Source organism: Mesoplodon densirostris, chromosome 6 (genome assembly GCF_025265405.1).
Source record: "Mesoplodon densirostris isolate mMesDen1 chromosome 6, mMesDen1 primary haplotype, whole genome shotgun sequence".
Lineage (NCBI taxonomy): Eukaryota > Metazoa > Chordata > Mammalia > Artiodactyla > Ziphiidae > Mesoplodon > Mesoplodon densirostris.
The window spans coordinates 76,416,592-76,443,875 of NC_082666.1; the positions used below are offsets into that span (position 1 = coordinate 76,416,592).

Genomic DNA, 27,284 nt, shown 5'->3' on the forward strand with positions numbered 1-27,284 from the left:
AGTCTTCATTCTGTGGGCTCTATCAAACAGCTGAAGATTAAGGAAAATCCTACTCTTATTAGTGGTAGTACACACTAAATTGCACAAACATACTCTAATACAGAAATAGGGATCAAATATCAGATAACTCCTTATATATTCTTATAGTGATTATGTAATTTGAGCTTTCCAGGGGAATGATACAGGGCTGGGTCTGGTTTTTACCCTGAGCCTGATATTGCAAAACCTTTCCAATATTCCAATTCCACTCATGTATTATTCAAAACTCATATTATGAAGTAACTAGAAAAATCAATTATTCTTTAAATAAATTAAGCAGATACAGTGTGGGAAGCAGTAGTGTATGAAACATCTGTCCTTGAAAACTTCACATTCAGATACGGACAGATTGAATGGAGACAAATGGAACTGAAAGTTTATCTACAAGAATGCTTGGATTGGTGGGCCGTCATAGGTCTGGTGAGGTTGGCTTGCCATGGTCCATTCTTTCATTTTCTTGGGTGGTTTTTAGTCACATCCAGCTCATGGCAGTCATTTAGCTCCAGTACAGAGAAATGGCTGGCAGATCCTTAGGTTTAGTGCATACTATGTTTATTGAAAGCCCAAGATTTAAAATGTGCTTCAAAGGCTTATGAGAAAGTCAGAAGTTTTCTCCTCCATGGTGTATAGAATGCTCTTCATTGCAATTTAAGATAAGACCCTTAAATATCATGGCACCTTGAGTTATGTAGTTATCCTTGTTTACCACATAGGTAACTGGTTTTAAGAAATCAGTTGAATTAGAAAATGTAAAAGCCTTATTATTAAAAGATGAGAGGAGCACATGTTTAAACATCTGATACCTGCCAATGAAAAATAAAATTTTATCTAAAAGCATTGGAAGAAATCACAAAAATAGTCAATAGTTTTAAGTATGAAAAATGTAAAACTTCTCCATGTCATAATTATAAAACACATTAAAAGACAGCAGCATGGAAGATACTCATAATGTGCTTGTGAACAGATTAATAACCTTAATACATAAAAATCAATAAGGAAACCACAATATTACTAGCCATAATAGGTCAAAAATCAATATCTAAGACCCCAGTAGATCAGTGGACAAAATAATAGAAAAGTTGAAAGAAGAAATACAAAGAGCCAAAAAAAGATATGCAAACAATGTTAACCTTCGCTAATAATTTTCAAGGATGCAAATTAAAATCAGGAGGTGCTTCCTTTCACCTGTCAAGTTAGCAAAGCTCGTTAAAATGATAATAGTCATTGCTAAGCGTGTCATGAAACCAGCCCCCACTCATTGCTGATAGTGTGAATGGGTGTATTCTTCTCGGAAAGAAATTTAGCAATACGTGGTAAGAGCTTTCGATTTTTTAGTGACCTAGTAACTCTAGGAAACGAGTCCAAGAAAACATGGAAGGTGGACAAAGGTAGAAGCGCACAATCATTACTGTTGCATTATTTGTAGAAACAAAACCCCCGATCCACCTCAACTGTCCTTCAATGTTGGCATTGTTAACTAAGTATTAACGCACAGTTGTGTTCACCCGGCGGTGTCTCTTGCAACTAGAAAAAATTATTCTTACATTGAGATTTTTATAATCAAATGGGAAAATGCTTATTACATAAGTGTTCAGCGAAAAATGCTGTGTTAAGATAGTATCATAATATTTTTAGTATGAAAGTGCATGGAACAAAAGGTGGAAACAAACATACCAAAATGTGAATAGTGGAGTTGCCCAAGGGCAGTAGAGCTGGGTAATGTTTTTGTTCTGATTCATGTTTTTGGTACTTTCCAGATATTTTTACAGGAAGCATATATAACCAGAAGAATAGGGGAAAGAAATTAATTTTTTAAGGCTTTGTAGAAAGAAACTTATACACACATGATCTGGGCTTGGACTTCCACGGCCTCTTCCTTAGAGCCTACGGAGTAAAGTATGCTGCCAAAATGATTTATATGTGAAGCGTTATTTTGGAAAGAATGGGGAGCACAGAATTTTTTTTTAGTGTTCTGAGAAATCTCTTCCTTTCTTGGAGACAACAGCTTAACAACAAAAATGTAATTAACCCAAACAGGTAACAGTATCATTAGCATATTGTATTTCAGAGTAGAATATCTAAATTCAAATAGGTACATTTTTCTCTTGTAGATGTCGTCTGCTGCTGAGAATGGAGATGCAGCACCTGGAAAACAAAATGAAGAAAAAACCTATAAAAAGGTGAGTGAGTGTGTTATCTTCTTTTTTCAGCTCAAAAAGAGGAACACTTTTATTGCTTAGAATGCTAGCATTGCCATAAGCCTTTTCTTCCTCCAAAGCATTTGTATGTAAGTTACCGCCTTAGTTTCCTATTTCTGTAACATATTACCACAAAGTTAGTGGCTTAAACAACATAAATGTATTTTCTTACAGTTCTGTAGGTCACAAGTCTGGCATGGGTCTCACTAGGTCAAGATCCAGGTGTCTATGGGGCTGCATTCTTTTCTGGAGGCTCCAGGGAAGAGTTCATTTCCTTGTCTTTTCCAGCTTCTTGAGGCTGCCTGCATTGTCTATATCATGATTTCTTTCCAACTTCAAAGCCAGCAAAGGCCAGTTGAGTCTTTATCAGGCCCTGTCACTCTGACACTTTAAAGGATGCTTGTGATTACATCAAGCCCTCCTGGATAATCCAGAATAATCCCTTTATTTTAAAGTCATCTGATTAGCAACCTTAATTTCTTCTCCACCCTTACTCCTCATTGTCACATAATGTAGCATATTCACAGATTCCAAGGATTTGAACACGGACATCTTTGGGGGGCCATTTTTCTGCCCACCACCGTTTCCGTGATATAGAACATTGACAGAAGGTAGTTACTTGAAAACCCTTTTTATTCCTAAGAAGAAGGCCCTTATGTGTGTGCAGTGTTCTTTGTTCACTATGTGAATCTTTTAATTGACTTGCTACTTGCCACCATAATTTTAAACATTTTCTACCTTTAAAGAAGATTTTTAGCCTGGAATTTCATCTCACCCCTTTCTAAGCCTCTCAGATTCCATGTCTTCAGCCCATTTCACAAAAATCTCTTTCTAGACTTCCCAGAGTATCTTGCCTGACCACTCTTGGACTTCGATAAATTCTTGGTCCCTAGCAACCAAGCTAATGTTCAGAAGCATTACTGGGTAATATATGTTCCCAAGCACTGCTGTTCCTGATTTTAAATGGACTGTACATTTTAGCTTTTTAGCTTTTAAAAGACCTTGCTCTCCTCCTCTCTGGGGAGTAGGAGGTTTGTGTATTGAAGCTTTAATATACCTTAACATTTCCTTTTGCCTTTTACTCTGTAATGGATAGCTAGCAAGAAGTTTTGTCATAAAGTCACATGAGCCATGTGATCTGCCCACAGATTTAGGTCATGGAACTAACATGATGTGTTTTCTGTTCCATTTTCATGTGGAATAACATGCCCTTTTTCCTGGTATATCTTTTCTTCTGACTTTTCTACTCAGCCAAACCTAGACATATAAACAGAGAGCTTGCCATCCAAAGTGGTGATGTGTTTGGGGAAGAGTAGGTTAAAGATTCACGAGCTCACAAGTGTCATGTTACAGCTTATAAAATGTGTTAATCTGAACAGAGGCAGCAATACATTATTATTTATTTTCAGACACAGGTGGAACACGAAATCCTATCTCATTTACCCAAGACTCTTTGTAAATTCAGTCATAAATGGGACCAACACAGAGATGGTCAAACTGCCAGTCTGGCATTACTTCAGAGCAGTTTCAGGCAGTTTTCTCAGTCAGCATCAAGATGCATTGTGGTTCTTGATTGTGTTCTGATGTACAGGAGCTCTTTAGTAATGCAAAAGTAATAGAAGGCATGTGACCATGCGATCTTGGAGTTCACTAAGTGTGTCTTGCTCAAGAATTAGTAAAAAAAAAAAAAGGTTTTCAGTAATATTATAGGTATGATTCTATGATGAATGTCCCTAACAGGGTATCTGACTCAGCAATGTTGGGAAGGTTATAAAAACTGAAAATCATATTGTATGATAGCAAATAATTCTGAAAAATAGAGAAGATGCAGGAAACTTAAGAGGACCAAAAAAATCAATGATTTTTTTTTTTTTTAATGTGTGATGGCATAAGGACCTTTTTGATGACCTCTGATTTTAAAAGGAAGGTTAGCAAGGGAGGAGGAGGAGGACCCTCTCTGTAAGAAAACCACCAAGACACAGCAGAGTGCCTAGAACTTTAGCCCTCAGTTAATGTGGTGTTATTATGCAAAGCAGGAAGATGGGATCACTTAGAGAAAGTGTTGCTTCGCCAACAGGTTAACAGCTCAGCTGAACTATTCCACTGAATTCTTCTCCATTAAGCAAAAGGTCTTTAAACTGGAGGTGTTAATGGTGGTGTTAGGAGTGGTGATAGTAAGAGTTAATTAGCTACTGCAAATGTGTTTGTCTCTAGGCCCAGCTGAACCATGTCCCAGATGAAAGAACTTGAAGCTAGAATAGGGAAACCACTGAGTGTGAGCTTTGAAAAATTGGAAGAACGGAAGGCTTATTTTATCAAAAGGCAGGAGATGAGCAAATATCATCCCTATTTTCAAAAATGAGGAAAAGGTACATTCTGGAAACCAGATGTGAGACTGTTCCTCGGCATAATTTGAGCATGGGTTAGTAAACATACAGCTATGTACATTTAGAGAAGAAACACATGTCTTTTACAAACCTGCAGAGGTTCATAAAGATAGAGTTTATGTCAAATTAACTGCATTTCCTATTATGAAAGAATCATTAAATTGGTCGCAGATACGGGAGAATTCTCAAGTTTAGTGGATCTTGATTTAAAGGTACCTGGAACATTCTTGTCTCTACTGACATGATGCGAGTTGACCCTGTGTAGCTTCATAATTTTTACCCATGACCTTCATGAAGACATCAAATTTATACTTTGCAAATGTGCAGATGACAGAAAACTGGGAATGATAACAGATTAGGTGGGTGTCATCAAGGCTTATCATTAACTATGTATAAATATTGTCCCCTGTATTTCATTAACTATTGTCCCTTTTACAAATACTTTAAAATTAACTTTCTTTCCCAGCCCTGAAGCCCTGACCATGGGGTGTGCTCCTTTTTAATGAGGAGTTTGATGAGCAATTGGATTTTACCTGCGACTGAAGCCAATCCGAGTTAAGAACACTCTGATCTTGGGTACTAGGCGTGAGAAGGATATCAAGGGAGTTTATAAGGAACTTACGGTTGAGTGGGAGAGCCAAGACATGAAAACAGTTTCAGAACACAGTAGTCTATAACAAAGGTTCAAAAGAGGAGAAATCAATATGGGTTAGAGTTAATGAGCGGGTTTAGGCTTTCTGTGTCAAGATTCATTGGGCTGCCAGCAACATTCAGCATCATGAGTGCTGTGATGTCCACGTGTTTTTACGGAACACTCAGAGTTCATGGAACACTGTTATGCTCTCTGAGTTTCAATTATTTGCATGTGATTATTTAGGCTGGCTGCTTTTTGTTCTTCCAGTTGACCATTTCTCGAATCCATTATCAGTTCCTGACAAGCCCAGGAAGAGTAGCTAAAATCAGTTGGGAAGGTTAATGTCTTCAGCTAATGGCTGAGATAAGAATTCTGATTTTAGCTGCTTAGAACAAACATGATGCCCATGAAGACAGGCATTAAGGGCTGCCTGGCTTCGTTACAGAGCGTAGTATTTCTGTTCTCAGTTCATTTATTGGGTGTCTTCCACAAGAATTGTAAATGCAGAGGCTTTAAGGGGCCAGGCAGGTAACAAGGGAGTAAACAAGCAGGGGGAAGGTGGTAAACAGGAGAATACACTCCTTTTATAAAGGGGACAGGTGGCCTTAAACGCTAGCTAATAGAGCTTTGCATGAGTCCTCACCCAGGGTTGCCAGATAAGTGATTTTTCAAGAAACCCAAAATGTAGATTCTGATGTAAAATCTCCTAATTGTTAAAGATTGGCAACTGATTCAAAATTGTTCAGAAATACACTCTGGAAGAAAGACTGTACATAGTGGAAAATAACAAAGACTCTGGCCCCTTCCTCAAATGATTCTCCGTTTAAAAACTTTCATGGTCTAGCAGAATGTTGCGGTTAGTTTTTGGACAGGAGTCCACCATGTCCCCAGGTGCTGGCCTCCTGAATAAAGCAACCTTTCCTGTTCTTACCAAAAAAAAAACACTCTGGAAAAAGCAACAAACTGTATCAATCATATCTGGTCCTCACATGGTGGCCAGTTTGCAATCTCTGCACTCTTTGGGTAGAGAAGTGAGATAGGAGAGGAAGATGCAAAAGATATGCGTGTAAGGCCTGGTCTCTGCTTCCTATATCCATACAATTTATTTAAGAGAAAAAAAATAGATAGGAGGCCCATGTGAAAAAAAAAAACAATGCAGAGTGGTATGAAATGCGAAGACAAGTGACATTTCACTTAATCCTCTAGCAAGTCCTGACAAGCCCAAAGTTCCTTACAGTCTTCTGGGGAAAAGTCCTTTTCTTGGACTTGTTTGTTAGCAGAACATTTTGCTGGGATAAAAAGTTCTTACATGCCTCATTGCTTTTTGTCATGGCAGAAAATGCCACTCATTCAACGACTGTGCACTGACTAACCAAGTCATTTGTCTCAATGACGGGGAATCCGATGGGCACAGGCACAGAATCAGGGATGAATTTGTTGGAGGGACAGTAGAGTCTGACCTAGACAAAGCTACGTGTCATTGTTTGGGGGAAGCAGAGGCAATTTCAGAAGTATGGGCTGGCTCTAAGTGACAGCTAGCTTTGAGTGCTGGTTCGAGGAGTTTGGATTTCATGCTCTGGGCCAGCACTATCCATTAGAACTCTTGACAATGATGGAAATGTTCTATAATCTGTACTAATACAGTAGCTACAAGCTGTGTGTGGCTATTGGGCACTTGAAATGGGACCCATGTGTCTGAGGAAGGAATTTTAAATTTTAATTTCAGTTAAATAAGCACATGTGGCTAACACCTACCATGTTGGACAGCGCAACTCTAGGCAGTGAGGTACCATGACACTGGTTCGGAGATCAGTGACATGATGAAATGACAGTCTAAACCACAATGAAGGGTGACCTGAAAGTTTCCAATCAGAGTAACTACTAGAAATTTTCTGCCATTGATGGAACTAGAGAAGTTTGAAGAAGAGATGTTTTTTAACAAGGTGATAAGGAAGGAAGGAAGCAGAAAGCAGGACCTCAGTTCACTTTAAGAATGGTTTTGGGCCTCCCTGGTGGCGCAGTGGTTGAGAGTCCGCCTTCCGATGCAGGGGATACGGGTTCGTGCCCCGGTCTGGGAGGATCCCATATGCCGCGGAGCGGCTGGGCCCGTGAGCCATGGCCGCTGGGCCTGCGCATCCGGAGCCTGTGCTCCGCAACGGGAGAGGCCACAGCAGTGAGAGGCCCGCATACTGCAAAAAGAAAAAAAAAAAAAAAAAAGAATGGTTTAAACTCGAGTTAAAATACCAATGCCAGAGGTCTGAGTTGTTACTCTTTTGTATGTGAGGAAATTGCCCACCCCACTTCCCCCACCCTTCCAAAACAGACAGGTCAGCGTAGTTCAATGGCTTATCCCAGGTCCCTTAGCAATTCTTTGTCAGGAAGATGATGAAAAGCTCCAGCCACATGATGTCCTAATTGGTGACTTGTCCATCGGAATCGATCAGTGTTTCCCAGTCGGCTGGCCGTGGATAGGCGTGGGAAATTTTTAGGGCTGCCCTTTGCTTTCCTCCCTGTCTCACCTCTCCATCCCAAAGGTGTCCTTCCAGGCTTGTCATCCTCCCTCCTCTACCCCCCCTTCCATCCTGGGCCTACCCACAACAGGTCCCCACTAGGAGATTCTGGTTTTGATGACTACCACAGGCTACTTGAGGTCTGGAGGGCCCACATTTGGCACCATCAAACACCCTGACTTCAGATGTGGTCTGAATCTTGTTAACCAATTTCCGCCAGGATGGGCACACGTGATGAGAGCACCCAGAGTGACCTAGTAGGAAACTGACCACTCTGGATACAAACAGGGTCCTTGACCCAAGTTCCCCAGGTTTTTTTTCATTTTGTTTTGTTTTTTAAGACCTAGGTTGTCATGTAAATCCACTGTCTCAGCCAGTGTTCCTCTCAGTGGAGGCAGGCAGGGACCAGGTGGGAGGACGATGCCTGCCTCTTACCACATGGCAAGGGAAGATGTCCCTTATGACTTTCTAAACATGAGTGAAGTCATGACTCAGCAATACTTTGAACTAAGAGGAAGCATTTATTTAAATACAAGCTCTTTTATAAAACATCTCTGACAGATAAGCAGGCAGCTATCAACATTGACTGCCTCTGGGGAAAAATGGGTGGTGGGAATCTTGAGTCAAGGGAAACTTTTCTGTATATACATTTGATGGCTATTTAATTTTGAACCATATGAATGTTTTGCCTATTCAAAAATTGAATAAATAACATTTTAAGATGGGAAGAAGGGGTGGGGGAAAGGGTTAGCATGTGTCCCAAGCCCTGACTGCTCTTCCTTCCCTTCAGACTCTAGAAAGCCATGACTTCCAGAAATAAGACCCTTGCTTTCCGCGTTGGTGGAGCTACACTCTGTAGCTTAACAGAGACAGCTTTGTCTTTGCATCACGCGGCCCTTGTCATCAATAGCAACTACATTGGTCTATAGGAAGAGTGATCCTTTGGCATTCCAAGTGATATTCCTAATTCACCTTAATCCAAAACACCCTAACCCAGTGGTTCTCAACCAGTGCCCAGGGAACATTTGGCAATGTCTGGATACATTTTGGTTGTCAAAACTGGGGGCGTAGTGCTGTTGGCATCTAGGAAGTAGAGGCCAGCAATGCTGCATCCTACAATGCCCAGGGCAGAGCCCACAACAAAGAATTATCAGAATTTTAGCAGTGACAAGGTTTTTCAGCCAAACTCAACTACCCTTTTAAGTGGAGGGTAGATGTGAGTCTAGCTCTTTTATTTTATTTTTATTTATTTATTTATTTATTTATTTATTTTTATTTATTTAATTTTTGGCTGCGTTGGGTCTTCTTTGCTGAACGCAGGCTTTTCTCTGGTTGCAGCGAGCGGGGGCTACTCTTTGTTGTGGTACACGGGCTTCTCATTGTGGTGGCTTCTCTTGCTGCAGAGCACGGGCTCTAGGCACGCAGTCTTCAGTAGTTGTGACGCGTGAGCTCAGTAGTTGCGGTACACGGGCTTAGTTGCTCCGCGGCATGTGGGATCTTCCCGGACCAGGGCTCGAACCCGTGTCTCCTGCATTGGCAGGCAGATTCTTAACCACTGCACCACCAGGGAAGCCCCAGCTCTTTTAGATACTAGTTGTATCATCGTAGGCATTTTCCTTAATTGATCTGAATCTTTATTTTTCTCATTGATGAAATGTGATTAATACTTGCTCACAGCTCTGTGAGAATCAAACAATTTAACAGCTGTGAACACATCCTGGGAAAAGTGGAATGCCAAGGAGTGAAGTGACTGTCGTATTAGCAAAAGCAGAATCCCTCAGCCTCTGATTTCCAATCAGATTTTAGTTCTGTTAGAACTGAGCATGGCAGCCAGTGTGACTTCCTCCCCCAGCACTGGGCTTACGGGGAGAAGTGTCACTTAGCATCCTGAAGCTGGCTCTGGTCTGGCCTGGGCATCATAGAGTAGGCGGAACTGGAAGAAGACAGTCTTTCCTTCCCAGCAGCAGTGGCTTCGGAAATAAGAGAGAAAGATGTGCTTCTAATGGTGGGCTTGCCTCTGTGCTTTGAAAATTAGGCCGCAAGTAGGTCTGTGTCTTTATAAAGCAGAAACTAACACACCATTGTAAAGCAATTACACTCCAATAAAGATGTAAAAAAAAAAATTAGGCAGCAAGGAGATGAGCTGCACCATTCAGAGAGGGGGAATTTTTAAATAATCTCGTTCAGTTTAGAAGCACGTATAAGCATTTACCATTGCCATCCACCCCTTTGTACAGATCTTCCCTCCAAATCCCTCAGCTTCCATAGAAGATCACCCGTGCTTGTCTTCTTCCTTGAAAAGTCCTAAAGCAAATGATTTCAAATCTGCCTTGATGACTTTTAAGAAAGAAGTGGCAGGTAATTAAGCAAAAACTATCAGGAGCTTCTGAATAGGAATAGAAGCTAACCCACCCCCGCCCCCAGGGTGGTTCCCTGAGCCGTTCAGTTCTCAGTGACCTCTTTTAGCATTCACTTCCAAGGGAGCATCTGTATGTTAAGCCACCCAGGTTTGCCACGCTTCTGCATCCTGGTTAACCATGGAAAGTCCCCCAAACACTGACTCCAGGGGATAACATGCTACACCCGAAACTTGCTGCACAGTTTCCTTTGGGGGCAATAAGAACCACTGCATTGTTGCATTTGGTGTTCATGACGGGCTGGGAAGCTGGGGTTTCCAGTGTTTCTGTAGCGTCTGAGCTGGAGCACCTGCTCTCAGGGCACAAGGGTGCTTTTGTTTTCAAGTTAAAAGGGTTAATATCCGTGGGTGATCTGCATGCCTCCCTGCACAGCCTGGCCAGCAGGTTCTGATCTGGTCAGCAGGCTCCTGTCCCAATGCTCAGGGCTTGACCATTTTTATCACTATCACCCCTCTTCCCTCGCCTGGATACTTAACAAGGATTATTAAAGGTGGCTCTTAAGATGTTGCATAAGATCATAGATATTTAAAATTCTGGAATTCTTCATTCTGGATTCCAAAAAAGATGACAGGCAATGTATGTTAGATTCTCGGCTTATATCTACTTAATAGACACTAATAGGACATATGCCATGTGCTTATTCAGGACTTTTGATGTTTTATGAAGTTAGAATCATTGGTTGCTGGAAGCATCTTATTTTTCAGACTCCAGTGGGTTTATTCTAGCCAGAAATCTATTAATTCAGCAAATTAAAGTATAATTATTACCAGTTGGAAGCATTTTAAAAGCTATGCTAGTAATAAGAACTAACATTTATTAAGTGCTTAGCATGTTCTAGGTACCATTCTAAGCACTTAGAATTATTAACTCATTTACTCTTATAAGTACCCTATGAAGTAGTACTATTATTCCCATCTTACAGATGAGAAAACTGAGGTACAGAGAGGTTAAGTTAACCTGCTTCGGGCCACACAACCAGTCAGTGGCAGAATAAAGCTGGGATTTTCACCCTGATTGTCTCTCCCTAGGGTCTGTCAGACCCTAACCAGTACACTCTCCTCAGAATACTGTGGTGCCTATGACGTTAAAATGGAAAATTCTCAATTATCCAGTAGAATAATGGGGGCCAGTGGCACAGATAAACCCAGCCATCTTTGGAAAGGGAAAAATGAATGGAAATCAACAATTTTAGAGCATGATTTCCCTAATTTAGTGGTTCGGAAGCCAACTTGTCTCCTCCAAAGTGTCTCACCTCTGAATATAGAATCTGAACTATAGCCTCAAGAATACTTTTTTCTAGAAAGTGCATAGTCATTTTGAAATGAAAAACAAATCGATCCCTTGGGCACTGAGCAGAACACTGGAAATAAAATGATGAATAAAGTCATAACTTCAAAAATTATTCTTGACCACAGAACTCAAAATTGTCAGGAAGGGATGAGATCTACTTGGAGGGGGTGACATATTCTGAACTGTCAAATTAGGAGAACATGTTTTAGAAGCTAACTATTTGGTAGACTGTCACAGAGAGGTAATAACTCACTAATAACCTATTCAGTAGCTAAAAAGACCTGATAAAGGAAGAATTGGGTCAAAGGGTGACCCAAGTTAGAAGTTATTTTCCCCTATGGGAATCACATTCCCCCAGATGGCACACCTGTCTTTTCCGGTGAGTTCAGTTCACTGCATCTGAGACTTTTGTTATGAAAGGAAGATGAGATGGCTCGCCCTCTGCATGGAAGCCATCACCCCTGAGGTGGCTGACATAGCACTAGGCAGAGAAGAAAAAGAGGTTGGTGTGGTCTCTGGGGACTGTAATATTAAGGTCCTTTGTCCTCCTGAATTGATTTTGCTCAATTCCTGAGACATATATATATATAGACACCCAGAGATATAAATCGGGTCCAGTTATAAGGAATATAAGGAATTACAAGGAATTGGGTTCAATCATAGGGTCTAACTGTACTTATTTCCCAGTGGAGAGAAGATGGGACCTACTGTTACTTTTATGCAAGTGCTTTCTCTTCATCCAAGATGTGCTGCCATCTGCTTTGCATTATGGATCAGGGTGCATTTGGTTATTGAGCACAGAGCTGAAATATAGGCTGTCTAGGTGACGTTCTAGTTCTCCTGAGCTAATTTTTCATATTGTGGCTTTGTCCATTTTAAGGGTGTGGTCAGTGCCTGGGCTCTAAGACATACGTCTGACTGTACGTCCGTGCGTTCACTCAGTTATTTAGTTGGTGAATATTTGTTTAGCTTGGCACTGAGCTAGACCTTGGAGGTAAGACAGCGGCCAAGACAGACATAATCCTAGCCCTGCTTTCATTGTTGTGGTAGAGACAGACCTGAAAAAGTAAGCATAATAAAATTATTACTACCTTTAAAAGTGTTATGAAGGGCTTCCCTGGTGGCACAGTGGTTGAGAGTCCACCTGCCAAGGCAGGGGACGTGGGTTCGTGTCCCGGTCCGGGAAGATCCCACATGCCGCGGAGCGGCTGGGCCCGTGAGCCATGGCTGCTGAGCCTGCGCGTCTGGAGCCTGTGCCCTGCAACGGGAGAGGCCGCGACAATGAGAGGCCCGCGTACCGCAAAAAAAAAAAAAGTGTTATGAAGAAAATAAACACAGGCAGTACTGCTACCTTTTAGACGAGGTATTCAAGGCAGCCTAAGGAGGTGACACAGGTCTGGGATCACAAGCTTGAGAAAGAGCCGGCTGACAGAAGAGTGTAATTGAGAGTGTTCTCGATAGAACAGCATCTGCTGAGCCTTGGAGGCAGGAAGGAGCAAGTGGATTCAAGGACCTGAAGGAGAGCCCAGTGCGATGGAACGTCCCAAGCATGGAAGAGAGAGGCAGCCTGAGCTGAGAGCAGTGGCTTTCAACTGGGGCTGGTTTTGTCCCCCAGGGTCATTAGACAATGTTCTCACAACTGTGGGCAGGGACTGCTCCTGGTGTCTAGCAGCTAGAGCCCAGGGATGCTGCTACACGTCCTACAATGCACAGGACAATCTCACAAAACAACTGTCTTGCCCCAAACATCAGTAGTGCTAATTGGAGAAGCCCTGGGTTAGAGAAATAGGCGGTGGCCTAAGCTAAGCTAGTAGGCTAGGAAGAGGAAGAAGGAAAGGAAAGAAGTGCAAGGTATATTTCGGAGTTAGGATGGACTGGGCTGGCTCATGGTTGCCTGTGGGGGTGAGGTGACAGGAATGACTGATGAGCCCAGCATTCTAACCTGAGCACTTGGGTGGATTTTGTGGCCATTTATCAAGATGGAAAGGAATGGTGTGGGGAAAGGTTTGTGAGGGAAAATCAAGATCTCCAATTTGGACATGTCACTTTGGGGGTGTCTGTGAGCCATCGAAGGGGAGAATCAAGTAGGTAGTTGGAAGTGTGGATTTGGGACACTGGGGAGAAGTCCAGGGTTCTGCTTCAGTTTGTCAAGCTGTTGATTCACAGGAATTGGCGAGACAGATGGAAAAGAGAGGCCCCCAGACTAAGGAACACCCACATTTTGATATTACCTCCTAATACCCTCTCCTCCAGAGTGTCAGATTCCTGACATAAACAAAGCTGGCCAAGTCATTCCCTTATGATCTTCCACTGGCCTTCTGTTACCTACAGAGAAAACCCACACTCCACAGCACAGCATACGAAATCGTTTGCAGTCCTCCGCCCACTGGGTGTGTCTTAACCCATCTTCTGCCATTACCTTCAACACACACCTGACTCCAGGCACACTGAATGAGTCCATCCCTGTTCCTCTCTGCCCATGCTGATCACTGTAGAATGGCCTCATTCTGGAAACAGCTCTCTCATGGCCCTTGCCCATGCTCCCAGGTAGTGACTCTTTGTCACTGCTTCCAAGGCCTCCTGGACTTACCACTGTTATATCGTGGATGACTTTGTTTTGTAATAACCGTTGGAAATTATGTCCTGCCAACTGCTCTGGGAGCAGCTGGAGAGCAGGGGCCTTGCCCAATCCTCTTGACATCCGTAGGGCCCACACAGTGCCTGACACATAGCGTTGAAGAAATGTATCACTTTTTTCTTCTTAATTCTAAAATTGTTGTAGACTTTCCAGAGAGATATGTTCTTGAGCCTACAGTTCCAGATCTGCAGTTAGAGGTGAGATATTTTGGGGGGAGGGAGGCGGGGAAGAAGTGGGCAGAATTTGGGCTTTGAATATGCAGATCATGGGAAGAACACTTTGAGAGAGCTCAGTTCACTTCTGGCTTTTTCTGTTCAAAGGTGATAGTGATTGTCTGTGTCATGGGGATCCATAGGGATATTTGAAAATTGGCTGTTCATGACATGGCATCCTCAAGTCCCTTAGTCTGTGGTCCACAGACTGTTTATGATCAGGCACATAGGGAAGAGCTTCAGCAATCACTTTTAAAAGGCATTCTTCTCCCATCCCTGTCATATAAAGTTTCTTTTCTTTCTGGATGTTGGCCCCATTAAAGGCTGCCCTAGATGGAGGCCAGTAATTGTCAGGGAGATCAGGATTTGGTTGACAGTCTGTTTCTTTAGCACAGCAGCCTAGTAAACACCCCTTTTGTGTGTGTGTGTAACTTTATGTAACAAACATAAAGTTTGTAACATAAAGTTACAAAAGTTTGGAAAGAAACAGGATCCATGATTTTTTCGGGTTTGCTATTGCAGACGGAGGGAGAGGGAATAATAACTTAGCAGTTTTAAAAGCAGCTACATCCCTCACACAATCGTGGAGGAGTGCAGACTTTCAAGCTGCACTCAGGAACCAAAAACAGGCAGTGATGAGAGTGCCGGCCCTTGGGTCTTCCTGCCTGCTTTCCTCACCAGCCACGGATGAGAGGGGGTGTGGCCGGGCAGTCAGGCTGGCTCTGCTGTTTATGAACTCAGCCTTGTGCAAGACAATGAATGTCTGGGTCCAGGAGTACCACAGTGTGGTTTGAGCATTAGATCTGAGGATGTATGAGAAGGCACTTGGAAGATGGTAGTTGGCTGTACAAATGTTAAATCTCTACTCTTGTTGCTGGATCCCCACTCACCCACAGTGGAACTTAAGCCCCTTGAGAACAAGGACCTGGCAGACCCGGTAGAGCTCAACTCTTAGTGAAGCAACAGATATTAGTGCCCCCTTCTCCATACTGGGACCCTGCTCAAACTGGGAATCCCAAGTAGCTTAAGATGCTGTCCTCTCTTGATGGCAGTTCTACTGTTGACAGGTTGTTTTCGAAAAGCAGTGGGATTCAGTGGCAAAAGGAAATCTAACTTTTGTCCATTAAAGAAACCTGAAAAAAAAAAATAAAAGACTGTCCCCAGAAAGGGGAACTGTTTTCTTTGCTTTCCAGCATATTAAATAAAAATCTGAGGTCTTCTGTTGTAGCTTTACCATCACCCAGGGTCTGAAATAGTCTGAAGTAACTGTATAGTGTTTCAAGAGCCCTTTCTCCTCATCTGTCTCTGCCTTTAAGTGTTCTAGCTGCTCGTCCTGGGCCAGTGGAATTCTCCTGAGGAAATGAAAAGTCATTCTTTCCAAGGGCACAGAGTGCAGTAGAATGGGGTGAAGGTGTGTCATGGAAAACAGCAGGAGGGCAGAAGTGGGGATGGGCAGGGAAGTCCAGCTTTGTGTTCCATGCATTTTCAAGAAAATCATGGAAAAACTAAGCAGCACGATCAGCACAGTCCTCCCCCAAGATCATTTCCTTATTTTTAACTTAATTATTTGAAACTTGAAAACAAATCTGTTCCACCATTCCCTCCCCTCCTCTGTTCTATGGAACATTTAATTTGGATATAACTGTAATATAAATTAGGGGTGTCTTAAAGTTGTAAATACAAAAGAGATTTTGAAGCAGTGAAGTTGCATTTGTGAACAAAATCAAAGGATGAAGTCTTCTGAAATTATGCTTGGTAAGATGAAATCCTGTTTTTCAAGGGAGTTTTACATATAAAAATGTCCTCAGTTTCCATTTCCTTTCGAAATCTGGAATATGCCTACCTAAGCCACCTTGATGTTTATCACCACACTTGTTATTCATTCATTTAATTTTTAAGCAGGCTTTTAAAAGTATATTGAATACTTCCATTGGCATATGTATTGCTATTTACTTATTTATTTATTTATTTATTTATTTATTTATTTATTTGGATTACAGAGGTTCTGGAATGTTTCAGGCAAGTTTACAAATGGGTGGGAAGAAACTACACAGTATGATAAAGCTCCTGGGTGCTCTAGCCAAGGGAAAGGTATCCTGCCAGAAGACAAGCTGCACAGAGCAGCAGCAGGTGGAGCATATGCCAGTGGAGCATCCCTTGGACCTCAGAATCCTTTCAGGGACACACACAGTGCTTGGTGCCCAAGGCAGAGTCTGGCCAAATGTGAGGCACCGGGCCATAACCTTTTACCCTCAGGCTTCCAGCCCCATGAAGGAGGAATTTAGCAATCTACTCTTGAATAGCAAACATTACAACCATCCACACTCTTCCTACTTATTGACCCAGACTCATCCTTAGCAAAATCACCTTGAGTGATTTTGATTTCTAATACCCTGTGGATTAGAAACTCAAATGACGAGAGAGCACTCAGCACCCAATGGCCCAGGCAGGATAGCATCTTTGTTCTCAGCTTCCAAGGCCTTAGGATACCTATTTCCTCATGTGTTCTTACTCAGTAGATAAATCTGGGCACCTACTGGTGTTAGGCAGCAGGAATACAGCAGCGAATACAAGGGACTTGGCCCCTGACCTCATGAACCAAGTTAAACTGTCTGGACATCTTAGCACTATTACTGAATTACCTTTCAAAAAGTTATCCCACTTTAGACTACCTGTAGCTGATCAGGCGAGGGCATATTTTCCCAGGTCCTCACCAACACTGAGCACGATTATTTTCAAAAATCTTTGCCAACAGGATAGGTGGAAAATGCCCTAATTTTCATTTTAATTTGCATTTATTTTTATCACTAGTAAGTTTGACCATTTTTTTCAGATGATTTTTATTCACTTGCATGTCTTCTTTTGAGGATTATCTGTTTTAAGAGCTACTTATATATGAAAGGCTTGCATTTTTGTTGCCAGTGTTTTTCTGGTTTTAGATTAGGCTTTTAATTTTCTTTAACTCAAGATTTATAAAGTCAGATTTCTTGATAGTTCCCTTAAAGCTTTTGTCTTTGCTTTCATTTCTTAATTTTGTGCTAGTAATGCCTTGTTTTAATTATAATATTCATAATGTAAGACCTCCCATGGTATTTTTAATTTTCAAAAATTTCCTGATTGATGTTTTTATATTTATCCCTTTAATTGAACTTTTGACTTCTAAGGTCATTTCCTCTAAAAAGATTTCTATTGTGATATTTGTTAAACTTATTAATGAATTTAGGGAGAAGTAGCATCTCTATTCTTCCAAGAATGAAATGTCTATATATTTATTGTCTTTTCTGCTCCTCAGTAAATTTTTATTCAAAGATTTTGTACCTCTTTTTGGTTAAATATACTTCTGAGTAATTTATATGGGATTTTTTTGTTACTGTTTTGGGATTTTTTAATTCCTACTGTGAATAGGATTCTTTTTTTTTTCCCATTGCATTTTCTAACTAGAAATGTATAAGATCTTGATTCGTGTGCATATATTTTATAAAGTGCCAACTCGATCTTTTAAAACTATTCCACTAGGTCCATGATTGATTCTTGAATATTACAGGTAATAATCATATCATCTGTGAATTATAAGTTTTCTCCTTGTAACCAGCATTTTGTATTTGGTTTTCTTGTCTTATTTTACTAGCTTGATCTTCCAGAATAGTATCAAAGAATCTTCATGATAAAAGGACAGCCTTGTCTTGTTCATGATTTTAAAGGGCAAATGGCTCTTGCACTGTTTCTCAGAGTGCATTCTTTGGCACACACACATTATTAATAGATACGTGAATGCAAATCCCTTGGTCAAATGCATTTGGGAAGTGTCACTCTAGTGCTTCCAATAGTATAATGTTGTCACGTAGCTCAATAATTGTTTTTCATATTAAGAAAGTTTCTTCCTGACTCTAGTTTTATTAAAAGTTTTTTTGTAAACCTTAATTGGATATTGACTTTTTTGTAAAATTGATTTAAGCAGACAATGAAAAGGCAGTCACTGGAAACACAATTCTCTTTTTGAGATACTCTAAGTACTTGAAAATAATAAAACCATGTTTTTCATAAAATATTGTTTAATTTAGATTTGGTATCAGTTCAGATGGACAGGATAATTGTATTATTTCCTTATAGTTTGGGACAATTTTTAGAATTTCTTCCTATAGGCCTGCTGATCTTTCCCCCATACTAGAGTAATCTGTGTGGAAATTATCCTAAGGTTTAATGCCTTCCGCGAGCTATTCTGGGGTAGGCAAGTTGTTGAAATCATTCTCAGAAATTGTGTTTTGGGGGAAAAAGGAGGGGGAACATATTTTTTCCACCTGAAATTCTTTGTTTATTGATCTCAGTTTTACTTTTGAATGTAATTTTATATTATATTTGGTCTTCTCTTTCTTCATTTGTAAAATTGAGGATGTGGATGACAACCAAATGCCCTTTAAGTTGCTCAGGTTTTTAATGTTGTTTTGTTTGTTGTTTGGTTTTGATTCTGTGATCATCCCCTGGAACAATTGCTTTATTAAGTGCATGCAGGATGCTATAGAAAAGTGAAAGTGAAGAAGGTGAAAGGTAGGCAGGAGGTTACATTTTACTTCTCAACTGTTTTAAGAAAGTCTGTGCTAGTTTTCCTTTGGTGCAAAGGCGATAATATCTTGCATACTTTCCCACCCTTTCTTAAATACCCTGTGGATTAGAGACTCAAATGACTCTATGGGTTTAAAAAGATTAATCCTCTCTGGGAAAAAGTGGAGATTTCCCCCTTTTTCTATGGTCCAGGGAAAATGAGTACACCAGAAAATGATCAAAAGCCTGTCACGAGACTTACAAGACAATCTTGTAAGAAAATAAAATAAACTGAAGTGTGTGTAAGCTTAAAATAAGTGTGTATAAAGCATGGCACTGTGACCCTACCCCACTTGCTCTTCAAGCCTAGGAGAATCATGACATAACCAGAGACTAAGATATAGAAGTGGTCTCGTGGAAAGAAAAGGAGAAAGACCAGAGTGCTGTGTTCCTATTGGGTCCATCCTTGGTCATCTGTAGTCCACAGAGGTCCTGTAGAGACCGTCTCCCATCCAGAAGGCCAGATGTGTACTCTTCCATGTCAAACCCGTCACCCATCTATTCATTCATTCATTCAACAAATGGTCATTTAGAGCCTGTTTTCTGCCATTCACTGGTACTGTAGAGATATAAACCCATCTCCTTAATTTTAGCCCAGTGCAAATTAGCTGTGAAGAATGCTTTAGAAATAATTTTGTAAGTATTGAGTTTAAAGAAAGAGATAGTCAGCCAACAATCAGTCCCCTTGGTCTGACTTCAGTGTGTTTAAACTAACTGTGAGCTGCCAGCATGTGACTTTTGCCTTTAAAAAAAAAAAAGATAAACCATTCCAGACAGGTCTCAGTAGAACATTTTGTTTATAAATAGATCCATCTTTTTGGGGCTGGTGGATGAAAAGGTGGGGTGCCTCAGGTAGACAGGACCTAAAAGTATTGAGAGTGTTTTAAAATTAATACATGCATTAGTTTCCCTGCTGCAATAAATTTCCACAATCTTAGTGGCTTAAAACAGCACAAATTTATTATCTTTTTTTTTTTTTTTTTTTTTTTGCTGTACGCGGGCCTCTCACTGCTGTGGCCTCTCCCGTTGCGGAGCACAGGCTCCGGACACACAGGCTCCGCGGCCATGGCTCGCGGGCCCAGCCGCTCCGCGGCATGTGGGATCCTCCGGGATCGGGGCACGAACCCGTGTCCCCTGCATCGGCAGGCGGACTCTCAACCACTGCGCCACCAGGGAGGCCCACAAATTTATTATCTTACAGTTCTGTATGGTAGATATCCAGTACCATCTCACTGAGCTCAAATCAAGGTGTCCCAAAGGGCTGCATTCCTTTCTGGAAGCTTTAGAGGAGAATCCATTTCCTTGCCTTTTCCAGCTCCTAGAGGCCACTTATATTTTTTGATTTGTGGCCCCTTCCTCCATCTTCAAAGCCAGCCATGGCAGCTGAGTCCTTTTTACATCTCACTCACCCTCTCTTTTGCCTCTTCTTTTTTCACTTTTGAGGACCCATGTTTACTACATCGAGCCCATCTGCATAATTCAGGACAATCTCCCCATCTCAAGTTCAACTGAATAGCATCCTTAATTGCATCTGCAACCTTGTAGGGTAAAATTTTGCCTTCTAAGGTAACATTCTCTTAGGTTTCATAGGTTCTAGGGGTTAGGACATGGACATATTTAGGGGTCGATCTTAATATAATTTAACAGCGTCTTTCTCTGTGTACCTAGAGCACTTTTCCATCCCTTTATCATGTCTGTCTGAGACTGTCAGTAGACCTTGGTGTAGCGGTCCTGAGGTGTAGACTATCTCCTGTCTATTTCTTTTTCCTCCTCTCTTTCCCCTCTCGCTTTTATTTAACTCCCTCCCTCCAATCAACAAGAGTAATAAACATATGTCTAGGACCTAAATCTTTCTGTAATAAATTTACATAGATAAGAGATCATTTTACAAGGTGTGAGCATGAAACTGGGCTTCTGATATTATTCCATGTGATTAAAAAGCAAATATGGCTCATGTGTTCAAAGATTTACTGTTTCATGTTACAGTAGTAACATGAGCCATATTACTTTTCAGTCTTTGAACACAGTTTTGAAAATCAAATGCTGATCTCGCTGCTGGAGATAGTACAGATGGTGTCCTTCATTTCCTGTATTATTATGCATCTCCCACAGTACCATTTGCCATGTGATTTCTTCGGTGTTTACAGAAGCAGGTCACGTTTATGAAGCATGTCTGGAAGAAGGAAATGATATATGGAAAATCTCTCCATGGGGTATAGAGTCAAGTGATCCCTAGGTTGGAATCAAGGGCTATAAATACTCTGGTGACTTCATATGCACCATGGGACTGGTATTTTCCATCTTTCAGCACACAGTTTGGGTTAACTAGAATGGACCTTTTTAGTAGTTCTTTGAAAATGGAACACTAGCTATCCACAGAGATTTAATCTTGGGCAAAAACATAGGAACAAGGTCATCACCTCCGATGACAGGATTAGTCCTTTTTCTTGAAAGTAATCGGATATCTTGTGCATTTTTGCAGTTTCTGTTGAATTGAGAATACTCATCATCACTCGAGGTGGAAATAACAGGAATGATTAATTTAGAAAGGAGAAGGATTGTGGGGTGGGTGGGAGTGACATTTGTCTGCATTATATTCTTAGAAACTTAAACTGTTAAGAGTTGGAAATGCCTCTGATAAAACTGTTCATTAACATGTAAGGAAGTAAAAGCCCAAATACTTATCTCTAGCCAAGAATGTGCTGAGTCAAGAAGCAGAGCTGGAGCTTAAGTTGCAAGTTTCAGGGTCCTCAGCCTTTCTCAGCACACTGCGCTTGTTGCCAGCGCCTTTGGTGGCCACACTGGGATGAGCAGACCAAGCCATCTACCCCAGAGACACCCTTCATGTCGATTTCCACGTGGGCATTTCTCCTGAGCAGATGGCCAAAATACTTCCTGTGCCATTTACCCTGGGGAACTGGAGAGTCATCTGCTCTGGGCCACAGTAGCCCCTGTTTGTGTGTACGTGTGCAAGTAGACATGGAAGGTAGGGAGGGTGGGCAGGCTCGTCTGCACACACACACTATGCCAGCAGCCTTTTTAAGGACCAGGATCATGAAAAGGTGAACAGAGTGCACTTTCCTGTCCTGCTCTATCATTGGTTTTTTGTTTATAAATCACTTCAGTAATTAGGTTTTGCACTTGGCTTGGTGCAACACAACATGAATTAAAACAACTGTGGGGCTTCCCTGGTGGCACAGTGGTTGAGAGTCCGCCTGCTGATGCAGGGGACACGGGTTTGTGCCCCGGTCCGGGAGGATCCCACGTGCCGCGGAGCGGCTGGGCCCGTGAGCCATGGCCGCTGGGCCTGCGCGTCCGGAGCCTGTGCTCCGCAGCGGGAGAGGCCACAACGTGAGAGGCACACATAACGCAAAAAAAACCCAAGACAAACAAACAAAAAAAACTGTGAAACTTCAAGACATTGTTCTTGATAAACCTAACATGCAAGACATTCTTTTGACATGGACACCATATACACAGACAACAAATTAAGCATCAACACGGTACTTTCACCAGCAGATAGGAGGTGATTTATCTTCGTGTATATTATGAGAGTTTTGCACTTAGATGAAGTTGTGGTTTTCACCCAGTGCTAAGTTTGTCCCCCTCCCCTCAGGGAACTTTTGCCAATGTTTGGAGACATTTTTGATTGTCCCATTTGGAGGAAGTAGTGCTACTGGCATCTAGTGGGAAGAGGCCAGGGATGCTGCTAAACATCGTACGATGCACAGGACAGACCCCACATATGCAACAAAGAACTATCCAGTCTGAAATGTCACCGGTGCCAAGGTTGAGAAACCCTGGCCTAAGGGAATCTATGACTTAACTGATACTTGGCTTTAGAAGGCTATGTGAAGAGTTGATTAATTTAGAAACAGCTTCGATTGTGGAATAAACATGCCAGTATAATGCATGGCTTGAGGAAGTGTCCCTAGTCCGGTTAGGTAAAGGAATAAGTTTGCCCCACAGTCCCAGAACTGCCCCTGTGCACTCTCTTTCAGGCCTCTATTCGCAGCGACTAGAATTGAAAATCAGCTTCCCTCTGCTCTTCACATCTGTGGATTCTGTGGTTGAGGATTTAGATGTATTGTTTTTGTTTGTGGGTCATGGTATAATTTAGATAACCAAACATAGTATTAAAGAAGATAATTACGATTATAAAGACTAAGGAATGCCTTACCCTTATCCATTCTTTACAAAAACAGCCCAATCAGGGAACCCTATGGCAGGTGAGGAACCAGGCCTCAGTATGGTCAAGTCTTGGCAAAGTCTACTATGACAGCAGTAGTTGAAAAGGGAGAAGGGTCCAGGGAGGGAAGAAGTGGTCAGGAGGCTGCTGGAGCCCTGGCCGTATGCTGTATGCTACTCAGGCACTGAGTGTAATAAGAATGATTTGTATTTCCTTGCTCCTTTTTGAATCTTTGAAAAAAAAAATTTCCATATTGTTTGGGTTTTTCCCCATTACCAGGTGGTTAAATTCCAACCACATTAAATCATGGGTTAGAGATGCAGGTATTTCCAATCACGCTCATTTTGCAGGGCTGATGGCAGGTGGTTCCACTCCCATGAAATTAACGCTCCTTGACGATGCAAACCCATCAGTACGAGTGGCTGTGGTGCTTCGCATCAGGACCATCTGCACTTTTGTCTAGCAGCCCTGGTTGGTGGTGGTCGATCGAAGAGACTGGGACTGCTTTCCTTCCCTTCAGTTCACAGTGAGACACTGCTCCTCTTGGGAAAAGCTATTTTCTTACCCAGCCAGACTGCAGAAATTGCCCCGGAGCCACATACTTTACCAGGTATGTCTATTTCACAAGCCAAGCCGTTTCTAAGCAACCATCCACGGAGCCGCCTAAAGCCGAGTGTCGGATACTGGTGCTGGAAGAAGGGTGCAAGGATTGTGCACAGGTCCAGGTCATATCAAAGCAGACCTGGAAGAGCAGAAGTTGGAGGTGTGGGTCAGAACACAGGTGGAGGCCATCGGAAGTTAAGACAAGGTCGGGAATCAGCCAGGCCTTTTCTACAGCAGATTGAAGGAACACGTAAGAGAACATAACACAGAAATTTCTAGACAGAAAACTGCTTCCTTATATGCATCCTGAGAGTTAGCTACTGCAGGGCCTAAAGAGGTGCTGTGGTAGATGGCAGACAGGTTAGCACAGTTGGAGAGAGAATGAGTGTAGGGTCGGAGGTCTGGGCTGCAGAAGCCCACCACAGTTTCCTCTGTTACCAAGAAAGATGGAAGGAAGCAGCCCTCTACTGAGCAGTGGACTGTGGGTCAGGCACTTTCACTTTAATAGCAGGTCATCCACCAGCTGGGGCCATCAGTGATCCATCTGAGCTGGGCCACTGGAAGGCTGGTTTGTTGGGATCAAGTCAAGAGGTTCTAAGAAACTTGCTAAGAACAGTCACATCACCTGAAGGTCCAGAAAGTTACCTGAATCTGGTGGCGAGCTCCCATAGGAAGAATCCCAAACTAGGTGTTTATCTGTTGGTAACTCTGACAGCAACTTTTATGACCTTAGGCAATGTCAAAATCAATTTAATAATGCTCTGAGTTCAAGAGAAAAAGACCAAACACATAAGTAGCACCTTCAGCTTTATCCAGCTGGCACTTCTGGGAATTGCTCATGGGTGAAGCAAGGTTGCTTCCTCCTGCTTCTCTTGTGAGAAAAGACTACCCTGTTCTCCTTTCTCAGTATCAGTCTTACTTACTTTAAAGATTGTGATCTAAAGTAGGCAAAATGCATTTACTTATGTTGTATTTTTTAAGGAGCAACTGTAATGGGAAAAAAAAAAGCAGAGAGAAAATGTTGGAATGCAATACGTTAAACCTTGCAAAACAAGTGGCTTCTGGTTGGTGATTGCATAGACTGAAAAATAAGTGAAATTAGAAAGTAGACTTATAGAAATTTAGATGGGGAAGAAATTTTGGCAATCATCTAGTCAAATGCCTTCATTTTACAGAGCAGGAAATTGAGGCCCAGTGATATCATTAACTTTCTCAGTCTCACAACCCCCACCCCCCGTAGCAGAAGGGGTCCCAAACTCAGATTTTTCTGCCTATTGCTGATCGCAAATGTCTGTTCATGTTTGTTCATTAATATGGTGGCCTTATGAAATATGAGCAGTAGTCATTGTCTGTGAATGCTTTTTCTTCTCTTTTTCTACCTTTGGTGAAAAAGCTGGTTTGGCAGAGCAAGGAACCTCCAATCAAGTGTCTTTTCACTTGTGTCTGGGCCTCGTCCTGCACCCCCAGCATCCAGCTGTAGGTGAGAGGAGACAGAGGGCCTGGGACAATAGATGGTGGCATGGTGCCATGGAAAGGATCTGGGAGAAGCTTCTCCAACGACCCGGAGCTGTGGTGAATGCAGAAACATCTTAGGCAGGCAGGACCCCACAGTAGAGCTTCTCAGGGATTCAGGGGGAGGTACTGGCCCCTGTCAGTCCATCACATTCGCCTCAGTGACCAGCAGCCCGCTGGCCAGGGACTCTTCCCTTCCATCCTAATTGCAGCCCAGGTGTCCAGCTGGGTTTTGATAGTGCTTCTATTACAGAGACCTAGGGAGCTTTTCTGGCAGAAGGGGCCGATCCTAGCTTTTGGGATCAGGAAAACCACAGTAATTTGAAGGGGCCATGATAGGAGGGATCCAGAGGCAAGGGAGAAAAAGCCATCAGACATGGATCGAAGGAGCTGCAAGCAGACGGGAAAGTCCTGAACTCCTACAATGGCTGGGGTTTTGTTGTTGTTCAAATGTACAGGGTTCTAAGACAGAAGATTTTGGAAATGGTTCCATGATTCTAAAAGAGAAAATGTGTAGGGAGAAAATCACATCTTAAATGCAATGTAATCCTAGATCTTGAAACATACAGGTTACATGGGCAAAGAATGCTTAATCCCTACTTGAAACTGTGCACAATGTCTCAGATTATCCCCTAACTTTAACCTGGTTATTGAGATTCTTGAAAGATTCATAAAGAACCTCTACTTCTGTCTATACATTTTAATTGCATAGTCTTTTGTGCAAAATGACCTAGAATTTATCTTTCAGATGTGCAGTGTTTCTGAATTTCAGTATTCATCCATAAGAGGAAGATCATAGGGTTATGGTGAGAAATCAATAATGCAAGTAACTTGACCTGGCCCATACATAATAAGCACTTAAAACAATTACAGCAGAATCTAAGGCAGTATTATAGAAGTATATGTGCATATTTATCTCACAAAAGCAATTATTATATTAGGGCCTTTAAATCCTTAGAACCAATCTTTTTGTATTAAGGAAACACCTAAATTCCATATTTTAAAGCCCCATCAGATAAATACTAGCATTAACATTTCAGATCTTTTTGTTAAAAACTCTCTTGGCATTGTTTTTCTGTGGCTTATCAGAAATATGGGCAGAACTACCAAGCAAGTAGTAATAACACTGTTAACAATTACTGTTATGATCATTTAAACTAACTTAATTGTGAAAGGAGGGATAGCTTCACTCCCCATCCTTTCAGAAAAGACAGCTTGATCCTAGGAATTTAAAGAGAAGCCATTTTTTTCATCCTTTGTCAGCATCCATCATTCCTTGGTCTGACAGCTGCTGGTCCTGTTCTATAAGGAGTGTTAGGACCTACCTATAGAAGAAGGGTCGAAGATTGACAGGCAGCACATCTCTAGCAAATGATGCTTTTCATTGTCAATCTACAGAAATCACTGTATTTTCAGTTTGTAAAATTATTTTTGTTTTATGTATGATTCTGTCTCATTTAGCAATTATAAGCCTTCCCCTTTCTTCCCTCTAAGTCTTGGATCCTTTTTTTTTTTTAATTTATTTATTTTTGGCTGCATTGGGTCTTCATTGCTGCGCGCAGGCTTCCTCTCGTTGTGGCGAATGGGGGCTACTCTTTGTTGTGGTGCATGGGCTTCTCATTGCGGTGGCTTCTCTTGTTGTGGAGCACAGGGCTAGCAACAAGCCCGTGGAGCAGGCTTCAGTAGTTGAGGCATGCTGACTCAGTAGTTGTGGCTTGTGGGCTCTAGAGCGCAGGCTCAGTAGTTGTGGCGCACGGGCTTTGTTGCTCTGCAGCATGTGGGATCTTCTCAGACCAGGACTCGAACCCGTGTCCCCTGCATTGGCAGGTGGATTCTTAACCAATGCGCCACCAGGGAAGTCCCGGAAATCTTGGATCCTTGAGCTTTGCCTTTCTATTCCATAAATATTGTTTATTCCTGTAAAAAAATATATATATACATATGTGTATATATTTTCCATAAATGTTATTTATTCCTATAACATACATATGGATATGTATATATTATGGTATCATAGAGAAAAACAAATACTGTACACTAAAGCATATATATGGAA

The 27,284-nt window shown here is 41.8% G+C and overlaps 1 protein-coding gene across 1 annotated transcript in view; it reads left to right on the plus strand.

Annotated features, from left to right (window-relative positions):
- The first annotated feature begins 2,150 nt into the window (after positions 1 to 2,150).
- PIP5K1B (phosphatidylinositol-4-phosphate 5-kinase type 1 beta) overlaps positions 2,151 to 27,284 on the plus strand; it is a 214,206-nt gene continuing 189,072 nt past the window's right edge. Inside the window, exon 1 of the mRNA XM_060102269.1 lies at positions 2,151 to 2,219. Coding sequence (XP_059958252.1) covers positions 2,151 to 2,219 — 69 coding nt within the window. The remainder of the gene's footprint in view (positions 2,220 to 27,284) is intronic.